The 24668-nt window shown below is 46.0% G+C and overlaps 1 protein-coding gene across 2 annotated transcripts in view; it reads right to left on the bottom strand.

The window, feature by feature from the left end:
- RICTOR (RPTOR independent companion of MTOR complex 2) overlaps positions 1–24668 on the bottom strand; it is a 196497-nt gene that overhangs the window by 101930 nt on the left and 69899 nt on the right. For both annotated transcript variants that reach the window (XM_068250448.1, XM_068250439.1), the window contains exon 3: positions 21219–21316. In XM_068250448.1, the coding sequence (XP_068106549.1) occupies positions 21219–21316 (98 nt within the window). The remainder of the gene's footprint in view (positions 1–21218; positions 21317–24668) is intronic.

Here is a 24668-nt window from a genome sequence, read left to right as displayed (position 1 = left end):
CTCAAAAACTTTGATTTTTTTTTCCCTCTTGTACCCACTCTCCTCCCCCACATACCCTGAAAATTGTGTTTCTAGCACGTAAGTAGGTTTTGCTATTAACCGCTAAATTTGGTGGCTGTTCGCCTGCCATTTAAGTCTATGGAGCCTGCTGCGAACAGCCGGTTAGCAAACATTTGTGGTAAATTTGCGAACCGAAAAATTTGATGTTCTCTACATCACCAGTTGTAATAACCAGACCAAATAGGCAAATAAAACATGTGGGTTTTATCTATAGTAGCTGAAAGCTTAGAAGTAATGATTTTCATTTTTCTTCTTATTCCCTTTAAAATGCATACAAAATGTAATAATTCTTAGCAAAAAGAAACACCCAAAGAAAGCCTAATTTGTGGCAAAATAAAAAAAAATGTATAGATCACTTTGGTGTGATAAGTAACTATAAAGTTAACAGCTAATGAATGGGAGGAGCATAATGTGAAAATTGCTCTGGTTTTTGAGGGGAAACTACCTGTGGTTGGGAAGTGGTTAAATACAGTGGTGTGAAAAACTATTTGCCCCCTTCCTGATTTCTCATTCTTTTGCATGTTTGTCACACTTAAATGTTTCTGCTGATCAAAAACCGTTAACTATTAGTCAAAGATCACAAAATTGAACACAAAATGCAGTTTTAAATGATGGTTTTTATTATTTAGTGAGAAAAAACTCCAAATCTACATGGCCCTGTGTGAAAAAGTGATTGCCCCCCCTTGTTAAAAAATAACTTAACTGTGGTTTATCACACCTGAGTTCAATTTTTGTAGTCACCCCCAGGCCTGATTACTGCCACACCTGTTTCAATCAAGAAATCACTTAAATAGGAGCTATCTGACACAGAGAAGTAGACCAAAAGCACCTCAAAAAGATCCAAAGAAATTCAGGAACAAATGAGAACAAAAGTACTGTAATTGAGATCTATCAGTCTGGTAAAGGTTATAAAGCCATTTCTAAAGCTTTGGGACTACAGTTAACCACAGTGAGAGCCATTATCCACAAATGGCAAAAACATGGAACAGTGATGAACCTTCCCAGGAGTGGCCGGCCGACCAAAATTACAACAAGAGCGCAGAGAAAACTCATCCGAGAGGCCACAAAAGACCCCAGGACAGCATCTAAAGAACTGCAGGCCTCACTTGCCTCAATTAAGGTCAGTGTTCACGACTCCACCATAAGAAAGACTGGGCAAAAACGGCCTGCATGGCAGATATCCAAGGCGCAAACCACTTTTAAGCTAAAAGAACATTAAGGCACGTCTCAATTTTGCTAAAAAAACATCTCAATGATTGCCAAGACTTTTTGGAAAATACCTTGTGGACCGACGAGACAAAAGTTGAACTTTTTGGAAGGTACGTGTCCCGTTACATCTGGCATAGAAGTAACACAGCATTTCAGCAAAAGCACATCATACCAACAGTAAAATATGGTGGTGGTAGTGTGATGGTCTGGGGTTGTTTTGCTGCTTCAGGACCTGGAAGGCTTGCTGTGATAGATGGAACCATAAATTCTACTGCCTACCAAAAAATCCTGAAGGAGAATGTCCGGCCATCTGTTCGTCAACTCAAGCTGAAGCGATCTTGGGTGCTGCAGCAGGACAATGACCCAAAACACACCAGCAAATCCACCTCTGAATGGCTGAAGAAAAACAAAATGAAGACTTTGGATTGACCTAGTCAAAGTCCTGACCTGAATCCTATTGAGATGTTGTGGCATGACCTTAAAAAGGCGGTTCATGCTAGAAAACCCTCAAATAAAGCTGAATTACAACAATTCTGCAAAGATGAGTGGGTCAAAATTCCTCCAGAGCGCTGTAAAAGACTCGTTGCAAGTTATCGCAAAAGCTTGATTGCAGTTATTGCTGCTAAGGGTGGCCCAACCAGTTATTAGGTTCAGGGGGCAATTTCTTTTTCACACAGGGCTATGTAGGTTTTGAGGGGTTTTTTCTCACTAAATAATAAAAACCATCATTTAAAACTGCATTTTGTGTTCAATTATGTTATCATGGACTAATAGTTAAAGAGACACTGAAGCGAAAAAAAAAATATGATATAATGAATTGGTTGTGTACTATGAATAATTACTAGAAGATTAGCAGCAAAGAAAATATTCTCATACTTTTATTTTCAGGCATAAAGTGTTTTTTCTAACATTGCATTATTCTATAATATGTGCAGATTACACAACACTCAGCATTCAAAATGATTCTTTCAGAGCAGTCTGTGAAGTAATGACATCTCCTCTGGCAGAGGAAAAGTAAATAGTCCAGGAACAGTTGAGATAATAAAAGTCAGATAACAGCCCTCTCCAGGACTAACTTAGGGCTGGTTCAGACGGACGTTCGGGCAGCGTCGCGTCTGGGGGAGTTGCGGCGGCTGCGCGGTCAGGCTTTCAGTAGCCTTTGCGTGGGTTCGGTTGCGGTCGCGTTTTTTAATTCCCCTAGGGGGACATTAGCTGTCGCGGTTGGCCGCCCCTGGTAGCTACCTGTAGCTTTCAGGGCGTCCGCGACCGCTAGCAAAAATCGGGACCCGAACGCCGCGTTCGTGTAAACGCGCGCAAAAGCTCGGTGTAAACGCTCCCATTCACTTGAATGGGAGCGTTTAACGCGACGTCCCGAACGCTGGCGGTAAACGCGCCGCAACCGTCCGTCTGAACCAGCCCTTAGTCAGAGAGCTTAATGGCTTGTTTGCATAGAGATAACAACTGGAGTTTCTCAACTCTTCCTGTACTGGAAACAATTAGACTGATGTATCTGATCTTAATGTTTTATTTCTTAGCTGTACTACACATTCAAATCATAATATCAGCATTTTTTTTTTTGCTTCAGTGTCTCTTTAACGGTTTTTGATGAGCAGAAACATTTAAGTGCGACAAACATGCAAAAGAATAAGAAATCAGGAAGGGGGCAAATAGTTTTTCACACCACTGTATATTGTCACTCCAGAAAATAATTGGAAAAAGATAAAATGGTAAACAGGCGCAATTCAAAAAATTACGAGCGTGTATATCTGTAGTGGCGTACCATCTATATGGAAATATCAAAGACCGCCATAACAGACAAGTATACAGCATGGATTAATTTTCTCTTTTACTGTGTGCAATCATGCAGATGTAAAGCTTTTGAGGGCCACATATAATATTGTGTGGGGGGCCGATTCGGAGCACATTTGACATCCGCGGCGGTAGACTTGGGCGCAGGATACAGCCGGTATATGGCTGATCCTGCTGCTGCACAAGTCCAGGCCGTGTTATGAATATTCCCCCTCCAGGCCACCATGGATGGTGGGGAATGGTATAATTCGGCTTCCAGCTATTGCTAGAGGTCGAATTAATGTGTTTTAAAAGCAACTTCAGCTCCGTCTTCTGACAGCGCCGACGTTACTCACTGAGCGCCGCTATAGTTGTAATTCCTATTATAGTCTATGGTGGCGCCGGCTGCATCCAAATCTACCTGCGCTGAAAAGCACTGCTCCGCGGATTCGGCCCGCGGGCCTAGTGCTTGACACCTGTGGTTTAAAGCAAAAATAAGTCAAATTGTGAGAGGAAAAATATAAATTCAGAATGGTCGTTGAAATGTGAAGCCTCTAGATGAAAGGCTGTATGAGTGCTGCCAGCCTGTAACCTGAAAAACACTCATGTGGTAGACTGCCAACATGGAGCGCAACACTGGCAGATACACGGCGTGTGCCACAGAAATGTGTGACTTCAGATATGATTCTGACTTCCAGTAAACGACAGTCAAAAAACTCTCTGAAATATTATCATTACCATAAACAATGCCTGTAAACAGGATGCAACATGAATGTGTTAAACTGTTAGTGTCACCAGTCATCTCGCATACAAGTCATACTGAAAATCTTGCTCAGCTGGCACCGCTGTCAGGAACCATTACTTTCAACACCAGCTTTCTTCTAGCGCTTTCAATGATTTCTACTCAGAAGGCTCTACCAGAGAGCTACACCGCGCACCACCACCCAGAACGTTTCTGCAGGATAATTAGGGGGGAGAGTTAGGTGCGTACACAAGACACGCACAATAGATGTTGCCTTTAGGAATCGGGATCTGATCTCCAGGGCTTATATAGGCACGTCACTCTGCTGTAGCTGAGCAGCATGTACTGTTTCTACGGAGAGGGGAGAAGGGATGATAGCACGGCACACAACAAAACGTCTTTCAGCAAATGGAGTAAAGAATGTGCTCATGCAACGCTGTTTCAAAGTGTACCCAAGCCAACTCTTGGGTCAAAAAACACATTTGCCTAAGAAGAGGATCCTGTGGAAGCTTCCCACACTGTCCTCTGGACCTACATTGCTGCTCGTAAGACCCCCAAAGAAACCAGCCAAGAGCTTGGCTGATTGAAGATCTGGGCCGCGCTTCTCTTCATGCACAAGTGGCTCCTTGCTACTGGTCTCGGCAAGCAGGAGCAGTGGCAAGGAGGACATGGGAAGGCTCTACAGGATGCAAAGGCTTTCCTCTTAGGCAAGTATGTGTTTTTTGATCCAAGGTTCACCTCAGGTCTACTTTAAAGATCCAGGGTGGTCTTTGGTGGTCAATGCTGCCTGTATGTCAAAAAATACACCATACTTGGGTCCTCCTCCAGTTTTCTGCGTCCCGGGACTACACTGAGGGACATGGGTGGTACAGCACAGTACAGATGACTCCACATCAGCCAAGCCCACCAGGAAGCCCCACACACAGAAGGACCGAGTGCCATGCTCTCTCCTACCTGACTATACACAAAGATGTCAAGAAGCAGAACCATTCAGCCTAGTGGAAGAATTACAACACTGCTGCTATGGATTAAAGGCATGGGCCCAGAATCCTTTGCACTAGTGACATCACTGCTTGGGGCAGAGAAAGAACAACAACAGAGGATTTCTGGAGTTTAAACAGAGAAAACATGCTATTTTTATTTTTACCCCCTATATAATGGCTCTCACCAATGCAGCTTCTTCCTTAGCTTGACTGGGTTGTAAGCACAGTTGAAAGTTTTCAATATCAATCACAAATTGATAAGCAGTTACAGTAAGTCTTGAAATAAAATAACAGCCACAGAAATGGTGCTTCCCAGAGCTGAAAATAACACAAGTCAGGAAGGTGCTTTCCAACCCCCGCAACACAATCTAACCGGCCGATGTATATTTTTAAAATTGTGTGATATGTCACATTAAAAATAAGCTCATTAGCTCATTCTGAACACTAACAACTACACTGCGCATAGAAAAAATACCCTCTCTGTGAAGTTGTTCCATTTTTAGACACCACTGAATCAGCGGAAATACAGTAAAAAATTGCATTACAAGTAACTTGTTTTAAGAGCGCTTTGATTGTAGGAAACTTTGACTTGTTAAGCAAGCAACGTCTTGATATACAAGCACGGAACGTATACACGCGTCACATCATCACAACTGAGCTGATGGTTTTCCCTTTGATGCTGCAGAATTGTACTTAATTGTACTTAATCTTCTTAGCGGTATGCCCGACACTGTGTCGAGCATACCGCTCTGTGGCCCCAGGAGTGCCCCATAATATTTTTTAACCAAATGACTGTAAAGCCTTTAGCTAGCACTAGGCTAGCTAGTTCAATTGTCGGGCACGCGCCGCTCCTCTGCAATCCCCTCGTTTATACGTTACCCCCCCTGGATCCAGCGATCGCGCAGCCTCCTCCCTGCACAGCTCCGGTCTCTCTATGGGGAGGATCGGGTTTGCGCATGACGTCATGTGCGATCCTCCCTATAGTGAAGACCGGAGCTGTTCGGGGTGGCTGCGCCGATCGCTGGATCCAGGCTGGGTAATGTATAAACGGGGGAGCGGCGGGGATCTGGGGTGCCGGACACCTTTACTAGCTAGCCTAGTGCTAGCTAACGGGTTTTCGGCCGCGGGATCTCTGGGGGGGGACTGGCGGGCAAAAAATTGCAAAACCTCCTGAGCGGCGTAAAAGGAAAACAGAGAGAAATGCAACCTTTATGTATTGAGAGTTTAGCCTGTACAATCTTCCCCCTCCCCTATCTGTGACTAATAAGTTGTAATTGGATCTCTCCCCTGTGTCACCTGACTGCTACGGCAGATGAGCTCATTTGAGAGCTCAGGATGTTAACCTTATGTCTCCTTCCATCCTTATGTCTCCTTCCATCCTTATGTCTCCTTCCATGAAAGCAGGAAGTAGAAACAGCGCAGATTTATTGCATGATTTGTATCAGCTGTAACAAAGAAATGCTTTTCTTTAAAGGTCATTATGCTGTTGCGTATCTTTTACAGCAGAGATGAAGTCCTGAGTTCAGGTCCGCTTTAACCCGAGTGTAGGGACTGTACAACAAAATGTTTTCATGAAATCCTCAAAAGTAGGTGAAAGCATCTGTCATCAGATAAGTGAATTGTTGAGGCCCCCTTTATACATGCAGGCTAAACCTGCACTGCGTTCTTATTTTGCCGCAAAAGCAATGAATGCCTATGGAGATTTTCCCACTTACTGCGGTCCCTTACTGGGCCTTGTATGGCCCATGTAAATTATCCACGGTAGAGCCAATCATTTTCACAAGTTGCAGTTTGGCAAATGGAAACGACATTGAGCGAATAAAGTGACCAATATAAACACATCTACCTGAATGGTGTATGTTTGAGTCAGTTTCATGGCATTCCTTGTCCTGCAATAACTAGGGATGGTCAATGAGGTGCTAAAACCATAGATCCCAATGAATGTAAACTATATGAAAATGTATGCAGTGTGGAGTAGCTGTTGTATTTTGTCTAAGTCCAAGCTGCATAAACTGTCGCTGAGCTACAGCAGATCAGTATGTCTGTAAACCACTAAGTGTACTGCATTCTATTATATGTCACTACACTGCCTCTTTAAGGATTCCTTGTAAGCATAATGCAACCAAATTCCACACCTACGGTACTTATTTCCCTGTGTTTCGGCTTCCTAATAGTAAAAGAAGCACACAGATGAATTGAAACAGTTACAGGCAGAGTACAAAGTTTCCTTAAAGGAATACTGTAGGGGTGTCGGGGGGAAAATGAGTTGAACTTACCCGTGGCTTGTAATGGTCCCCCGCAGACATCCTGTGTTGGCGCAGCCACTCCCCAATGCTCCGGCCCCGCCTCTGGCTCACTTCTGGAATTTCCGACTTTAAAGTCAGAAAACCCCTGCGCCTGCGTTGCCGTGTCCTCGTTCCCGCTGATGTCACCAGGAGTGTATAGCACAAGCCCAGTATGGTCTGTGCCTGCGCAGTACGCTCCTGGTGACATCAGGGGAAGCGAGGGCACGGCAACGCAGGCGCAGGGGTTTTCTGACTTTAAAGTCAGAAATTACAAAAGTGAACCGGAGGCGGGGCCGGAGCATCAGTGAGCGGCTGCGCGGGCACAGGATGCCTGCGGGGGACCATTAGAAGCCCCGGGTAAGTTCAACTCATTTTCCCCCGACCCCCTACAGTATCCCTTTAAAGCGGTATAAAACCCTGACATAATATTCAATAAAAACATGTTTTCCTGTTTTTTATATGCCATACGTTTAGCATATTTGCTTTTGTGCATAAGTATTATTATTCATTTAGAAATTATACGTTCCTAAAGTACACTTATTTTACTCTGTGAGCTGACTTTGCATTTTATTTATAACTGCTTTATTCATCCTCTAACTTAATCAGAAATTATCAGAAAGCATTTATGCTTGTCTGACTTTGTTCAGATGACCAGGCAGTGTGAGAGAAGGCTTTGTTTACATTTCTCATTTGATACAATTAAACACAAGAGAACATTATGTAAAGTTCGGAAGCAGCAGCTCTGCAGGCAGGGAAGCTTATAAAGCCTGTGTTAAAGAGACACTGAAGCGGAAAAAAATATGATATAATGAATTGGTTGTGTACTATGAATAATTACTAGAAGATTAGCAGCAAAGAAAATATTCTCATATTTTTATTTTCAGGTATATAGTGTTTTTTCTAACATTGCATCATTCTCTAATATGTGCAGATTACACAACACTCAGCATTCAAAATGATTCTTTCAGAGCAGTCTGTGAACTAATGACCTCTCCTCTGGCAGAGAAAAAGTAAATAGTTAACGAACAGTTGAGATAATAAAAGTCAGAAAACAGCCCTCTCCACGACTTTGAAAGTCGTAGAGCTTAATGGCTTTTTTGTATAGAGATAACAACTGGAGTTTCTCAACTCTTCCTGTACTGGAAAAAATTAGACTGATGTATCTGATCTTAATGTTTTATTTCTTAGCTGTACTACACATACAAATCATAATATCAGCATTTTTTTTTTCGCTTCAGTGTCTCTTTAACCCTTTGAATGCAGTTCTAGTAAAAAAAAAAATGCTGGCTGTATATAATAAGCTGTAAATAATCTATTAGAGCAAAGTAGAAATGCTGGGTTTCATTCCGCTTTAATAACTTGTGACTGTGCCGCTACACTCCTCCTCCAACAAGAATGAATGAAAGTCAGAATAGCTAAACAGGCACCATTGTTCTGCAGCATAGTGGAACTTCACAAAAACTTGTGCCTGAGACCTAGTCATCAGAATGGTATGCAGACCCGCTCCAGCCATTCCTCATCTGTGACACTGGAAGTGATGCTTTTTACAAAGTATGAATGAGAAAAACTCCAAGGAATGGGGGTGGGGGAATGTGTGTTTTTATTGCTTTGCCTGATGGTAGGACCCAAAAAGAGAGGCCAGGAACCTGTAGATGTGGTGTAGTTCAGGTCAGTAACATCTACCTGATATTGGCTGCTTACCTGGTCCACCACCTTACAGATCGACAACAGGCAGTTTTGGTAGGAAGGTTGTCTAATAACTGCACCACCATAGCAGCTAGTATTGTAATGCTCACTGCAGTATAAAGGTGGTCATACACATCTATTTTTCCCATTGCTATCCCGCAGATTTGATCACTGTGAACAAACCAGCTAGAAATCGATGCTGAAAGCAATGCCTGATCGATTAATCTTTGGGTGAAAAAGATGGAATTGGTCAATATCGCCAGACGGAAGATATCGCTCAGATGCCTGCAGATACTAGATCAAGATGGCGCCGTGAGGCTGCCTCGGCTCACAGGGCTCCTGGAACTTTTGTTTTTGGGGCTCCTTTTTCCTTTTTTTCACTGCCTCCACCTAGTATTTCTGTGAGCTCAGCTGCGGACCCTGCTTGTGGAGGTTCGTCAGCCGGCCCGGCTCCACGTGGCCCCAGTCACCCGACTACCGGCCCGGCTCCACGTGGTCCCACCACCCGACCACCCAGCCGCCCGTCTGCCCGCACCGGTGTCCCCCCTCCAACGGCTCACCCTGCTCTGCCGTCGCCGCTCGCCCTCTGCTGTAGCGGATGCCACTGCCTGCTGTGGGCTGTCCCGGCTCACGCCATCGGAACTCCGCCAGGACCAGCCGCACGGAACTCTTGCTGCATGGAACTCCGCCTGGACCTGCACAGCTGAGCAGCCGACACCTCCGGAGCAGCACGGCCTCCTGCCGCGCTGCTCCCTCTGCAACACCGCCGGGCGACCTGCCTCTACCACCGGCTGCCTGTGGCCCCTGCACCAGGCCGCAGAAGTAAGGGGGACGCGGAACTCCGCCAGGACCAGCCAGCACAGCTGAGCAGCCGACACCTACGGGGCAGCACGGCCTCCTGCCGCACTGCTCCCTCTGCAGTACCGCCGGGCGTCCTGCTCCTCTATCACCGGCTGTGGCCTCTGCACGCGGCCGCAGAAGTAAGGTGGACGCCGGCCCCTCCGCTGCTAGCAGAGCCTCTGCCCCATCACAGCCAACGGGCCTGGTCAGGCTGCACCGCTACAGCACACGTCCCCTGGCCTCCTCTCTAGGCAGGGAGTCTCCGCTCCAGCCACCCCACCACTGCTGCCAGGACGCTGCAGCCAACCACCAGGTGAGAGCTCTGCTCGCTGGGCGCATTTTCCATATTCCATGCGATGATTCTGTAGTGGACAGCTAATGGATGGGACTGTATTGATTGCACTGCCACTGGGTTAGGCTGTATTGCACTCCACACATGATGATGATGGTCTATATTGCACTGCGCACTTGGACTGTATTGCACTGCACTGCTCATGAAATGGTCCGTATTGCACTGCTCATGTGATGACCTGTATTGCACTGCACTGGTGATGGACTGTATTGCACTGCACTGGTGATGGACTGTTTTGCACTGCACTGGTGATGGACTGTTTTGCACTGCACTGGTGATGGACTGTTTTGCACTGCACTGGTGATGGACTGGATTGCACTGCACTGGTGATGGACTGGATTGCACTGCACTGGTGATGGACCGTATTGCACTGCACTGGTTATTTACTGTATTGCACTGCATTTGTGTGAGACCGTATTGCACTGCCATGTGATGGACTGTATTGCACTGCCATGTGATGGACTGTATTGCACTGCCATGTGATGGACTGTATTGCACTGCCATGTGATGGACTGTATTGCACTGCCATGTGATGGACTGTATTGCACTGCCATGTGATGGACTGTATTGCACTGCTCATGCGATGGTCTGTATGGCATCAAACAAGGGACAGCTGTTCTTGTGCGGCTCACAGGAGGGACTGTAGGGCACGACTACTGGCTGAACAATTATCGATTGGAACCACAGCGACCGCGAGTCAACTCTACACCCATGCCTCCCATGCCCCCTCAACTCACACGCATCATCTACACCAGACCACAGCTCCTAAAATGGGAGCCTAGCGCAGCCCTGCACCCAGAGGACAGATTCCTGTTTGACTCTGTCTGGAGCCACGTCCAAAAAATCACTGCCCCTGGGTCAGGGCCCCGCTGGGGCCAGCGACGGAGAGGCTGTCGTGCCGGAGCCCATGCGAGACTGAAAAGGAAAGGACTGCGATCAGCCATCCCCGCTGTCCTCCTGGCAAATGTCTGCTCTCTCCCAAACAAGTTGGACGAACTGCGGCTCCTCAGCAACAAGAGGGAACTTCGCAGCAACACCCCAGTCCTCTGCTTCACAGAATCATGGCTGCACGACAACATCCCCGACAGTGCCCTCCATCTCCATGGCTTCAGCATCATCCGGGCAGACCGCGACTGCGTGCTCTCAGGGAAAAGAAAAGGGGGTGGCATCTGCTTCTACATCAGCTCTGCCTGGTGCCCCAACTCCTCTGTTCTTGCCAAGAGATGCTCCCCTGATCTGGAACTCCTTCTGGTTAACTGCAGACCCGTATACTCACCCAGGGAATTTTCCTCCTACGTCCTTGTTGGGGTGTACATTCCTCCTGACGCTGATGTCAAAACGGCCCTGAGCGTGCTCAGCGACACCATCACACAGTGGGAGTCGTCCCTTCCGGACTCGTTATTCATTATCTTAGGGGACTTCAACAAGGCCAACCTACGCCATGAACTTCCGCGCTACCACCAGCACGTCACCTGCCCCACCAGGAACGCCAACACTCTGGACCACTGCTATACGGTCCTGAAAGATGCCTACAAGGCAACCCCGCGAGCTGCACTGGGCTCATCGGACCACTGCATCATTCACCTGATACCCACCTACAGGAGACGCCTGGAAACCGCAAAACCAGTCCTAAGATCCAGCAAAGTCTGGTCAGAGGAGGCTAAACAACAACTTCAAGCCTGCTTCGACTGCACGAACTGGAAGGCTCTGGAAACACCGAACTTAGATGAGTGGGCAGACGTTGTATCCTCGTACATCAGCTTTTGCGAGGAGCAGTGTGTACCAACAAAAATCCGCAAACACTACCCGAATGACAAACCTTGGTTCTCCAGTAAACTTCGACATCTGCGCAGAAGCAAAGAACTGGCGTTCAAGTCTGGCAACCAGGAGGAGTATAGGAGGGCAAAAAATGCCCTAAACAAGGAACTGAGGGCCGCCAAAAAGAACTACGCTGTAAAACTGGAACAGAACCTCTCCTCAAGAGACACACGAACTGTCTGGAAGGGGCTCAAGGCTGCCACGAACTACAAGCCCCCTACGCAGCATGCAACTCCCAGCACCGAGCTCGCTGAGAACCTCAGCGAGTTCTATTGCAGATTTGAGAATCCAGCAAGGTCCCCAGAGCCTCCGGCCACCTCCTCTGACTTAGAACCCCCACATGCAAGCCCACCTCCCCTAGCGGTGTATGAGGATGACGCCAGGAAACACCTGTCAAGGATTAAGGCAAGGAAAGCCTCAGGCCCAGATGGAGTGTCACCAGCCTGTCTGAAAACCTGCGCACAGCAGCTTGCTCCCATTCTCTCATCCATCTTCACCAAGTCCATCCAGGAAGGCAGGGTCCCTGCTTGCTTCAAGAGGTCCACAATCATCCCGGTCCCCAAAAAACAGGGGGTCTCAGACCTCAACAATTTCAGGCCGGTGGCTCTCACCTCCGTCATCATGAAAGTCTTTGAAAGCTTGGTTTTGCCTTTCCTCAAGCAATCGACCGAGTCCCTGCTGGACCCGTTTCAGTTTGCATATAGAGCAAACAGGTCTACTGACGACGCCATAAATATCTGCCTGGAGCTTGTAAATGAACACCTGGACAGACCTGACTCATACGCCAGGATCCTTCTACTCGACTTTAGCTCGGCGTTTAATACCATCAGCCCCCTAATACTTCAGGAAAATCTCGCTGCCCTCGGAGTCCACCCCACCCTCCGCCTCTGGATCACGGACTTCCTAAGTAATAGATCCCAGGCCGTCAAGCTGGACACTATCATCTCCCAACCAAGGACCACCAATACAGGAGCCCCCCAAGGTTGCGTACTGTCGCCGTTCCTATTCTCCCTATACACTAACAATTGCAGGTCCACTGCGGACTCCGTCAAAGTCCTCAAGTTCGCCGACGACACCACCATCGTTGGCCTCATCTCTGGTAATGATGAGCAGGAGTATCGCCATCAGATTGACAGAATTTGCCACTGGTGTAGGGAGAACGGGCTGGTCCTCAACACTACAAAAACGGTCGAGATGATTGTCGATTTTAGGAAACGCGCCACCACCCCACCCCCGATCAGCATTGACGGCACGGTAGTTGAGAACGTCCCCTGTGCACGCCTCCTTGGCACGACAATCTCTAAGGACCTGACATGGAAAGCCAACACTACCTCAACCCAGAAAAAAGCCCAGCAGAGGCTATTTTTCCTACGCCAACTAAAGAAGTTCGGTATGGTCCGTGAGCTTCTGACGAGCTTCTACACTGCCACAATTGAATCTGTCCTCTGCTCCTCCATCCTGGTCTGGTATGCTGGATCCACCGCCAGCGACAGACACAAACTGCAGAGGGTCATCAGATCAGCGGAGAGAATCATCGGGAAACCACTCCCCGCTCTTGACCAGGTTTTCAACTCTAGACTGCGCTCCAGAGCTCAAAAAATCGCTAATGACCGGTCCCACCCAGGTTTCCGCTTCTTTAGTAGGCTCCCCCTAGGCCGGAGATTCCGATCCATCTACACCAGGACCACAAGGCACAAGAACAGTTTCTTCCCCTCAGCCGTAAATTATCTGAACTCTTAGAACTCTTAGATCCCTCCTCATCCTACCGCGACAAGTGGTGTCTGGTAGCACCCAGCCTGACCGCACGGGTGCACACTTCATATATACGTGTTCAAATGTGTCCAAACGCTGTAACTGTACCCTTTATATTGTCTGTCTGCTTACATATATGTATCGTTATGTCCTGCTTGTTCTCACACTAGCCCTGTACTTGCCAAACCCAATTCCGGGCACGGCCCAGCCGTGCTTGGCGAAATAAAAGATTCTGATTCTGAGTTGGGAAGGGCGGTGGCAGCAGTATTCGATTCGGGGGTGACAGACATGTAGAGGGTTGTAAGCAGAGCTAACTCTCACCTGTCTGGTGGCGTGCCTTCTCCAGGCATCTTCCCTTCCCCGCAGGGTGCTCCTCCCTTTGTCTTCTCTCATGGGGCATCCGTGTCATGTGACAAATACTAGAGGACATAAACTAGCATAGCATTCTGCATATCCGCAGAACCTCTAGAGTTTGTCACATGACACAAATACTTCAGGAGAGAAGACACAGGGAGAAGCACCATGGCCTGGAGAGAAGACACAGGGGGAGGTGCCCCAGCGGAAAGGTGAGTATTAGCTCCACTGCCAACACTCTGCACAGCCCTGGGAATACACTTTGCCGGAGGTAAAATGTTTCCTGAATACTAACATGCCTCATCACCATGGTGATAAGAAACTTTATTAAAGACAGGAGATAAGCTTAGTGAATTGAGGCCAATGAGAGGAGAGGGAAGGCTCTATAGGACCCAAAGCCTTCCCTCTCCTTAGGTGAGTATGTTTTTTTTAATGGCTTCAGGCTCACTTAAAGGCTATTAAACTTGCTCATGTGCCATTGCTTAGTATTCACTCAACCTCACTGCTGTCTCTGTAATGCCCTGGAGCACCTGATATAAAACACAACAGCATTAGCTGCACCTGATGAACAAAGTGAAAGAGAGCTAGCTGGCCGCTGTAAGAATCCCAGGTGATAACGTGCTCCTGCATCAGGCAATACATTACAGTGGCGCGGCTCCAAGTAAGACACCCGCCAAGGGATGGAACAGCAGCTGAGCTGAGCACTCATCAGCTTGGAATTCTATAATCACTTCAGAAATGAGTAAGCCTGAAAACTGCTGACCTCATTGGCATTCCAGCTTTCCCTTTAGCATCTTTCACTTGCTTTTTCTCCACTTTGTTATAAAACCAATGTGATGTGTTATTTCAGCCCTGCCAGCATCTGAAGAGCTCTGAGCTACTGGAAGTCACCAGGGAATAACAAACATGGACATTGCTTGAAGGATGTGGCCCCAGTCTATAAAGGGAGCATGGTCTCGGGTAATCGTGCATCACGCTATCCTAGGGCGTCACACAGACACGGACAAAAAGGTACCGTCACACACACAAAAACTGACAAATGGCTCTATAGCCGGCCGTCCACTTGCGTCTGTAAACCACTGTCGCTCAGCATTTTGCACGATTGTAGGAGCGATTTCAAGTGTTTTTAGAAGCAATTATTTTTAAAGGACTAGTGTAGAGGGGTTGGTGGGTAAAAAAAAAATAAAAAAATAAGTTGAACTTACCCAGGGCTTCTAATGGTCCCCCGCAGACGTCCTGTGCCCGCGCAGCCACTCACCGCTGCTCCGGCCCCGCCTCCGGTTGAACCACTGCGCTTGCGTATCCTCACTCCCACTGACGTCACCAGGAGGGTACTGCGTTGGCGCAGACTGTACTGAGCTGGCGCAATACACTCCTGGTGAAGTCAGCGAGGGCAACGGCGCGGCCGTGCAGGCGCAGTGGTTTTCTGACTTCAAAGTCGCAAATTCCAGAACTAAACCAGCGGCGGGGACCGGAGCATCGGTGAGTGGCTGCGCGAGCACAGGACGTCTGCGGGGGACCATTAGAAGCCGTGGGCAAGTTCAACTCTTCATCTCCCCACCCCCCTACAGTATCCCTTTAAGTGCTTGCGTTGTCTTTTGCACCTCAAATACAAAGAGATTTTGTAGCATTAGTATTTTTTTTTATTGCAGGGCTACCGCAAATTGCCGCAGGCCACAGAATTGTGATCTCCCTAATAGCAATTGCTGGCGATAAAGTATGGCTAAAAGCGCTCTAGTGGGCCATAGCCCTATAGACCAACACACACACTAGATTGATGTCGCCTGATGGGACTCAGGACCAAATCCATTGGGTGACATTGCTGGGCCACCGCTGTACAGATGTGTAGTCAGTCTGCAGGCTGACAATGTGTTCTGTGGCATTGGAACGGGGGAGGAGAGCCAATGGAGCGGCACAGATGTGATGTCACGCTGCAGGCGGGGTGAACGGCGAGAACACACACATTTACCTTTGCTCGGTCGTGTTGATGCTCTTGGTGGATCGCTGGCCGGGTGTCGACCGGGGCTGCTGTACATACGTTGGATTATCGGCTGAGGCAGTTATCGGCTGCCTTAGCCGACTTTAATCTAAGGCCCTTTAACCTACCTGGCATTATGATTATTTCCAGATTTAAGGTCTAAAAGCCATGCAATTTTTTCAAAAGCTTTTAAACCCTAAAAAACAAGAAGAAAAAAACAAAAACATACCAGAGAGAGATCTGCAGCAGCTCCTGCATATAACTCACTCAGGCACGGAGTTACCGCTCTGAGCTGTGGATTACCATCCAAATTTTGTCTCTTCTGTCCAAATGAAAGTCTCATGTTCAGTCTGACTTTTCTAGGTTTTCCTTTCAAAGGTTGAGACCTCCAGGGACTGCTTCCATTAAGTAGACTGTCACTCAGATGGACCGACCTTGGAGTTCAGCTTGTATGTCTTTGGAAGTTGTCCTCCGCTTTTCATCTGTTATTCTCACAACCTTGATGCCTAGTCTTTTTCTGTTGCGGCCCCATCCTGCGAGGTTGGCTACAGTCCTATAGACTGAGGCTTGTTTCAGACTGAAAACCAGCATTAGCAATGCGGTGTGTCGGTGCCCGACGCATCGCACCGTCAAAAACAAGCCTTCAGGGAACACCGTGCTATTGCGCATTGTTACTTGTCTGGCTACCGGCCAAGCAGGAAGTGACACGTGCCCTGATCACTGCCTTTAGCAGCAGGGAGGGTTGATATTGATAACGCAGGTAGGCTAGAGAAACATGCACTAAGCTCCGACTTGCTATTGACATTTTTATATAGGAGACCTACAGAGATGACATTTCTAAGGCGGCTTCAATATAGGTCACAAAAACTGATGAATAAGGCACACATGTAGGCTGTTGCTAAATATTAAATGAACAATTATACAGCAGGTTTTGTTTTGCAAACAGACCGCAGCAAGTGTTTCCCAGTGCAGTGGCCTGCAATGCTGCTGTCTGCAAATGAGTAAGCAACCTCTAAATATAGGCCAGCATCATTGTGCATCGCCACAAAACCTCACACAGCAGAGCGGCATGCAGGAGAGATACGGAGAGGAAAAAGCCTAAAGAGCAAAATCTACACCGAATGATAGAGATTCCTGGAAGTTAAACCCACCGCAAGTCCTGCACAGGATATACAAAACAAGCTTATATCACACTGTAGCAATGGCTCAAAATACCGCACAATTATATACCACAAAATACCACAAGTATATGTAAAAGTCCCACAAAGAACTGCAGACCGATGAGCAACAATATATCGGCTTCAATTCACTAAGGACAGTTTGGTAAAATCATTTAGGTCTGCATGTGGTAGAAGTTCGGTAATTTACTGAACAAACATGCTTCAATTCACTAAGCCCCGCTCGGTTAGGCTCGGTTTACACTTGTTTTAAAAAACGTATCCGTGAGATACGTTTTTAAAGCTCCGCAAAAACGCAGGGAGGGGATCTTATGTTAAAAATAGGATCAGCTTCCACTTGTGGAAAACATATATCCGTGTACAATCCGTGTGCCACGGAACGCATAGTCCGGATTTGACACTTTCCCCCCAGACTGGACGGGAAACCGTGTCCAATGAAAGCCAATGAGAATGGACACGACTGTCCGCTCTTACTAGGCTAGTTGCCGCATCCGCGTCACCCATTTTGCCCGCATCCCGTCGTCGCAGTGACGTCATACTCACACGTCCCGCCGATCACCACCGCTCGGTCCATTCTATACAGTCGGGAGGACGATGAATTCTCCATTGAGCTGCAGCAGACCAATGGGAATACTCAGCAACAGGGAGAATTCTTATTGGTTCATGTTGAAAATGAAAATTCTCTATGTTGCTAGGGAGAATAGGCCTGTTGCAGCCTATTGAGAGTCATGCTTCTGCCGGCCACCAAACTGTGGAAGGGACCGGGCAGCGGCGGCGAGAGGCGATGCGTACGGGCCAATGCAAGCAATGCTAAACAGCGGGGACGGGGGGATGCGTATTTCGTTTCCGTTCTGCATCCACGCTAATGTGAACTGGGCCTAAGTGCCACTGCGCTGAGGCAGGAAGCTGTGTGTATGAGTCGGGTTTTATGTCCAGTGCATCCCCGACATCCCTTTAGATGTGCTGCAGCCACCAGGGGGAGCTCTTCTGTGTATCAGTATACAGATTTTCACATATAAAGGGATGCAGAAAAGCCTCATAAAATGTCACTTTCCTCTGCTCTGCTACAGTGAAGACCCACCTTCCACCATTTCGGATGAAATCAGGAGAAACAGAGCTGTGTGGCTTTCCCTACTGGCTGGCTGTCAATGTAACCACATGGAGAGAGCGAGTTATCGGCTGGTTAGAGCTGTAGAAAAATATTGAACACTTTTGCCCGATTTGCCAAATGTTTAAATCTTCATAAATTGCAATTTCTTGACATTTCTTCAGGCATTTACCACACTAGTCTGTAATTCTGCAGTAATAGGTTTAGTGAATTGGAATTTGGGAAGGTGATCGGTAAAATCAGCTGTTTTTAGCATTACTGAATGCGGTAATGATTAGTGAATTGAGGCCATTGTGACCAGTTTTCTCTAACGATTTACAATGGAGGAAAAACTGCTCTCCCTTCTCTACAGCCAACCTGACCACAAGAAGGGTGTCTGGCTAACTCTATTACAAACAGCATGCTGGCTTTTGGGTCTCTGGTTCGCATCCCAGCCAGGGCACTATCTGAACGGAGTTTGTATGTTCTCCACGTGTCTGCATGAGTTTCCACTGGGCACTCCGGTTTCCTTCCACATCCCAAAAACATACGGATAGGTTATAGTTATTGACTTACCCCTAAAATTAACCCTAGAGTAGAATAGGACTATGGTAGGGATTGGATTGTGAGCCCCTCTGAGACCATGAGAATATTACATATTCTGTAAAAGCGCTGTGGAAGATGTCAGCGCTATATAAATATTAAACCATAAAAAAAATAGAAAAGCTATTTCGTGGGCAGGTGTGGGCAAGTCAGTCGTTATGTTATTATCAATTAGCAGATGATAGGCCTGGAGTTGATTTGAGGCGTGTGGAAGATTTTGCTGTAAACAGACATGTGGTCAAAGGAGCTCTCCATGCAGGTGAAAAAACCCGTCTGAGAAATTGCTACAATATTAGGAGTGGCAAAATCTACAGTTTGCTACATCCTGGGAATGTAGCACTGGTGAGCTCAGTGCTGGATGATCGCAGAATGATTTCCAATACAAATAATAGACAAATATATTTATATAAAAGCAAATCAAACTGCACAAAGCACTTTATTTATAGTTTCCTAAAGCAACAAAGTTACTAAGCAGCTCGGGGTGACCCAAACCACTAGGAATGTATAAGGGGCTAAAAGAGACTGAAAAGCCCTCCTACTAACAAGCAATGCTTGGTGCGATTTGCCTTCTTAAAGAGAATCTGTATTGTTAAAATCGCTCAAAAGTAAACATACCAGTGCGTTAGGGGACATCTCCTATTACCCTCTGTCACAATTTCGCCGCTCCTCGCCGCATTAAAAGTGGTTAAAAACAGTTTTTAAAAGTTTGTTTGTAAACAAACAAAATGGCCACCAAAACAGGAAGTAGGTTGATGTACAGTATGTCCACACATATAAAATACATCCATACACAAGCAGGCTGTATACAGCCTTCCTTTTGAATCTCAAGAGATCATTTGTGTGTTTCTTTCCCCCATGCACTGAAGTTTCAGGCTACTCTTTTCTTCCTGCAAACAGCTTTGCCCTTGTTTGTAATTCCTCAGTATGTGAAAGCCCAGCCAGCTCAGAGGACGATTTATCCAGCTTGTAAAAGATAAGAGAGAAGAGAGAAGCTGCTCTAATCCTAAATAACACACAGGCAGTGTGCATAAAGGGGAGTTCATAGCAGAACCACAACACTGAAGAACTTGGCCGCCTTCCAGACACAGGCCGACAAGTCTGACAGGGGAAAGATACATTGATTTATTACAGAGACTGTGTTAGTAGAAAGTGCTGCAGTTAGCCAGAACACATTAGAATAGCTTTTGGAACGTGTAGGATGATAAAAAACAGGATGCAATTTTTGTTACGGAGTCTCTTTAAAACAGAAGGAAACTTGCAATAATTCAGCTGTAAGTGAACATTTGTGGTTACCCACAATGCACCACTACTGAATATGCAAATTATCTCTTTATGCCCCTGTAAGGGCTCTTTCACATCAGAGCTTGCGTTGGAGAACGCTCAAAGCATACGTTTTGTTGTATGCCTTTTACTGCGTTTTGATATGCGTTGCACTGCAGTGAGTGTGCGTTTTTAATCCGTTTTCAATGCGTTACTGCACATAGAAAAACGCAGGTAATTTTTTTTTCTTTTAGTTGTCAACTTTCTACATTGTTCCTCTGTTGCATTCTGGGACTGATTGCCTGCGTTAACGGATTAAAAACGCGCATAGTGTGCGTTTTACATTGACTAACATTGTAACGCATAAAGCTAGCGTTGGCCAAAAAACTGCGCCTGGGTGCAGTGGAACGCAACGCACAAAAAGGCTGCGTTATATGTGAAAGCTAAAATGAAAGTCTATGGACTTTCATTTCACCTTGGGTAACGCAAACTTTATCCTTTGCGTTGAAACGCAGAAAATCTGCCCTAATGTGAAAGAGCCCTAAGAGCCAGACAAGCATCCAGAACTGCTGGTGTATAGCAAGCCTATAGATTCAAATTTTACAGAGCCACATCAACCCCACATGTAGACAGCCAGTTTCTGACTTTTGGTCCTCCTCAGTACATGGCAGGGATTGATATGGCTCTATGGGTTAGGGGCTTGGACCAGTACAACAGAGTAACCAAGCAGCTCAGGGTGACCCAAACCACTAGGAACGTATATGGGGATAAAAAAGACCGAAAAGCAGGGCTGTGGAGTTGGAGTCAGAGCAATTATGGGCACCCAGAGTTGAGGAGTCGGATGATTCTTGTACAAATTCCACAGCCCTGTTAAGTATTAGACTAAGGAGTCAGAGTCGAGGAGTCAGAGCCATTTTGGATACCCGAAGTCGGAGTTAGAGTCGGAGTCGTGGTTTCATAAACTGAGGAGTCGGGAGTCGGATGATTCTTGTACAAAGTTCACAGCCCTGTTAAGTATTAGACTAAGGAGTTAGAGTCGAGGAGTCAGAGCCATTTTGGATACCTGAAGTCGGAGTTAGAGTCGGAGTCGTGGTTTCATAAACTGAGGCGTTGGAGTCGGAAGATTTTTGTACCGACTCCACAGCCCTGCCGAAAATCCCTCCTACTAAAAAGCAATGTTAGGTGTAACAATATACTGCTATATAGCGTGGCCATGAATGGCAAGAAGCGTGCCACGGCTTACCTTAATAAAGTTGTTCAGGTGACCCAGCTTCCGCATGTTAGAGACTCCATGAAGTTTGACCACATTTTGTAGAATTTCTCTGAGGTTGTCACTGGGTTCTGGGAAAAAAATCAGAGGTCAGACTGTAAGATTACTGCTCACTAGATCTAGCGTTGTAATCCGTGCTGACCTCTCACACTGAAACATCTTTTCACACAGCGGTAGATGGTAAAAGAAGTACGCACAGTACAGTTTCAAGAGCAACAGTAGTGAAAATAACCATTAATACAATGGTTTATTTTTACAATACTCATTTATAGATTATTTAGTCAGCATTGGACCATTGTAAAATCTTTCCTCTCCCCGATATACATTGTGAAATTTATCACTGGCGGTGACATCTTTAGTTCTGCCAGGTGATCTGTACGGAATGTTCGTTACTGAGAGTTCCATGCACAGAGGGAGGCACTGCCTGCTAGCAGTTGTTAAAAGCTGTTATTTTCCACAATGCAACAAGGCTCAGAGAAAGCAATTGTCAGGACCATGATCATGACATCACACTGTGGGAGAGGTTTCACCATAATATTAGCCATAGAGACCACTTTAATGATATTTTTGAGAAAGGGTAAAAGATTTCTTGTGGGAAAGCTGGTATAGGTTACTGATTGGGATGAAGTTTAATCCTGGGTTACAGATCCTCTTTAAGGTTACTCATGGGTAATAGTTACAAAGTCATTTAAAGAGAAACCATGACCAAGAATTGAACTTCATCCCTATTAGTAGCTGATACCCCCTTTCCCATGAGAAATCTTTTCCTTTTCTCAAATGGATCATCAGGGGGCTCCCACAAGAAACTCTGAGGACCATGGTCCTGGCAGTTTCCTGTCTGTGAAGCTCGTTGCATTGTGGGAAAAAGCTGTTTACAGCTGTTTCCAACTGCCAAAAAAGCAAGCAGCATCTCCTTCTAGTGACATCACCTGCCAGGAGTAAAAATGTCACTATGTGATAAAATGTCCGAATGTAAATCAGGGATTTAAAAGATTTTACAATGGGCAAACACTGACTAAATCATTTATACATAATTATTGTAAAAATTAACCAATTTTTTTTTTATTATTTTCACTGGAGTACCTCTTTTAAACTATGCACTTGAAGGCTAGTGAGCCGTATGCAGGCCCAATATAAATTCAATATCATCTGGTGGAAGAAATTGTGAATGAAAGAGTCTAGCTTTTAAATCAAATAGCTCACAGAGGATTCTGCATTCATACACAACTGCACCTTTGGTCACACAAAACTTCCATTTATGACTGTAAAGTACTGTATGTAGAGGGGTGCCCCAATGTCATTTGTGACTGGGTGTGCATTCAGGCTTCCCCTCCCCACGCTAGTAGTTTCAAACACCTTACTTAGCAAAACAACAGAGAACAGTTTGCACCAGGAAAGGAAACAATCACGAGCAAAGATTACAGGGGACCATTATTGCTGGCCTGTAGTAGGCTTAAAGAGACACTGAAGCGAAAAAAAAAATATGATATCATGATTTGTATGTGTAGCACAGCTAAGAAATAAAACAAAGATCAGATACATCAGTGTAATTGTTTCCAGTATAGCAAGAGTTAAACTCCAGTTATCTCTATGCAAAAAAGCCATTAAGCTCTACAACTTTCAAAGTCGTGGAGAGGGCTGTCTTCTGACTTATTATCTCAACTGTAAGTGAACAGTTTTCTTTTTCTCTGCCAGAGGAGAAGTCATTAGTTCACAGACTGCTCTGAAAGACTCATTTTGAATGCTGAGTGTTGTGTAATCTGCACATATTAGAGAATGATGCAATGTTAGAAAAAACACTATATACCTGAAAATAAAAATATGAGAATATTTTCTTTGCTGCTAATCTTCTAGTAATTATTCACAGTACACAACCAATTCATCATATTTTTTTTTCGCTTCAGTGTCTCTTTAAAGAGGGATTGTCAGCCACAAAATCAAATTCCATTTACTCACTGCACTGTGTTTAATATGTAGCCCGGAACCTCACCCTGCATTGCAAGTACTCCAATCTAATCAGAAATGTTTCTACTGTAATGCATCTTATCTCAGTCAGCCTCGCCATCACTGACGAGAAGGAAGCTTGTCATCATCCCCCCCCCCCACATTCCAGTTCCTCACTGACTGGCTGAGGGCAGTTCAGTGTGAAGCTGCTGAAATCTGATTCATGCTGTGCTCATATATTTACAAAGCAAGCTAGCTAAGACAGTGCAGATTCTAGAAGAGAAAAAAAAAGTAAAGGAGGAAATGACATCAGGATCTGCTTCAGTCAGAGGGAATCAAGATGGCAAATGCCAGGAACAGAACTCGCTTTATTTACTAAATAAAATGCAATGAAATCAAAACGTGGACAATACAATGCATCTGTAATGTGAGCAGAACAGATGTATTGTTCTGTTTGCTTTCTAGCATAGTATGGCTGACCCTGCTGCTTTAAAACAGCTGGCTGACTGTCAAACAGAAGTTATGATTTGCCAGTCGGTGGTGCTACTTCCCAGCTGATGAAAATGTGTACACTGAACAAATTCTCCACGAAACTCTGAGCATATTTCTGTGGCTGCACTGATTCAAGTAAACTTTTCTTTACGGAGACCTTCAGTGCAGCCCAACATTCCTAAAGCACAAGTCAGAGCCCCTCTGGTGGAGTGATATCAGGATGGATGCATCTGGGACATGACATGATCTGGGAAGGCCCGTCCCTATACAGGCATGCATGTTACGCACAATGCGGAATGGTCTTCAGCCACACTTACAACACATTTGTGTTTCTTGTAAAATGTATAAGTACACACTTTATTACACTAACAGGATTTAAAGGGGATCTGAAGTAAGAGGTATATGGAGGCTGCCATTTTTATTTCCTTTTTAAAAGGGACTCCAAACACCTCTCATGGGTATGCCTTTAAAGAGACTCCAACCAGTACTGCAAAGTACGTAAAGATGCATACCTTTCTGTAGCTTGTGCTCTCTTTCATTTGATGCCTGAATGACCGTTCTACACCAATGTGTAGAAGTTTCCGTTCAATTTAAATTTAAAATACACGGCTGCCATCTTGGCTATGTTATAACTTTCGGGTCACCCTTGTCTTCTCTGTTAGAGAAGTGCATCATTGAATGAAGCAGGAAGAGGAAGTGACACGCATGGCCATTGCAAGAGGCTCCTCCAGAGGGGTCATAGCACAACTTTGTTGGAGTCTGGCTTAAAGAGAACCCGAGGTGGGGATCTTAGAAAGAAATCTATACACAGAGGCTGGGTCTGGCTATAGTGCCCAGCCTCTGTTGCTAGTTGAATGCTCGCTAAGTCCCCCCTGCGCTCCGCTCACCCCCATAAATTACAGCCACGCTGGCGACAAGCAGCGTGTCGCAGCGAGCTGTATTTACCTCCCTAGTGTCACTCACGCTACTCCCCCGCCTCCTGCAGAG

The sequence above is a fragment of the Hyperolius riggenbachi genome, chromosome 1, assembly GCF_040937935.1.
Source record: "Hyperolius riggenbachi isolate aHypRig1 chromosome 1, aHypRig1.pri, whole genome shotgun sequence".
In the NCBI taxonomy this organism is placed as follows: domain Eukaryota; kingdom Metazoa; phylum Chordata; class Amphibia; order Anura; family Hyperoliidae; genus Hyperolius; species Hyperolius riggenbachi.
The sequence above is the reverse complement of the archived record's forward strand: the minus strand, read 5'-3'. Positions and strand labels throughout refer to the sequence as shown.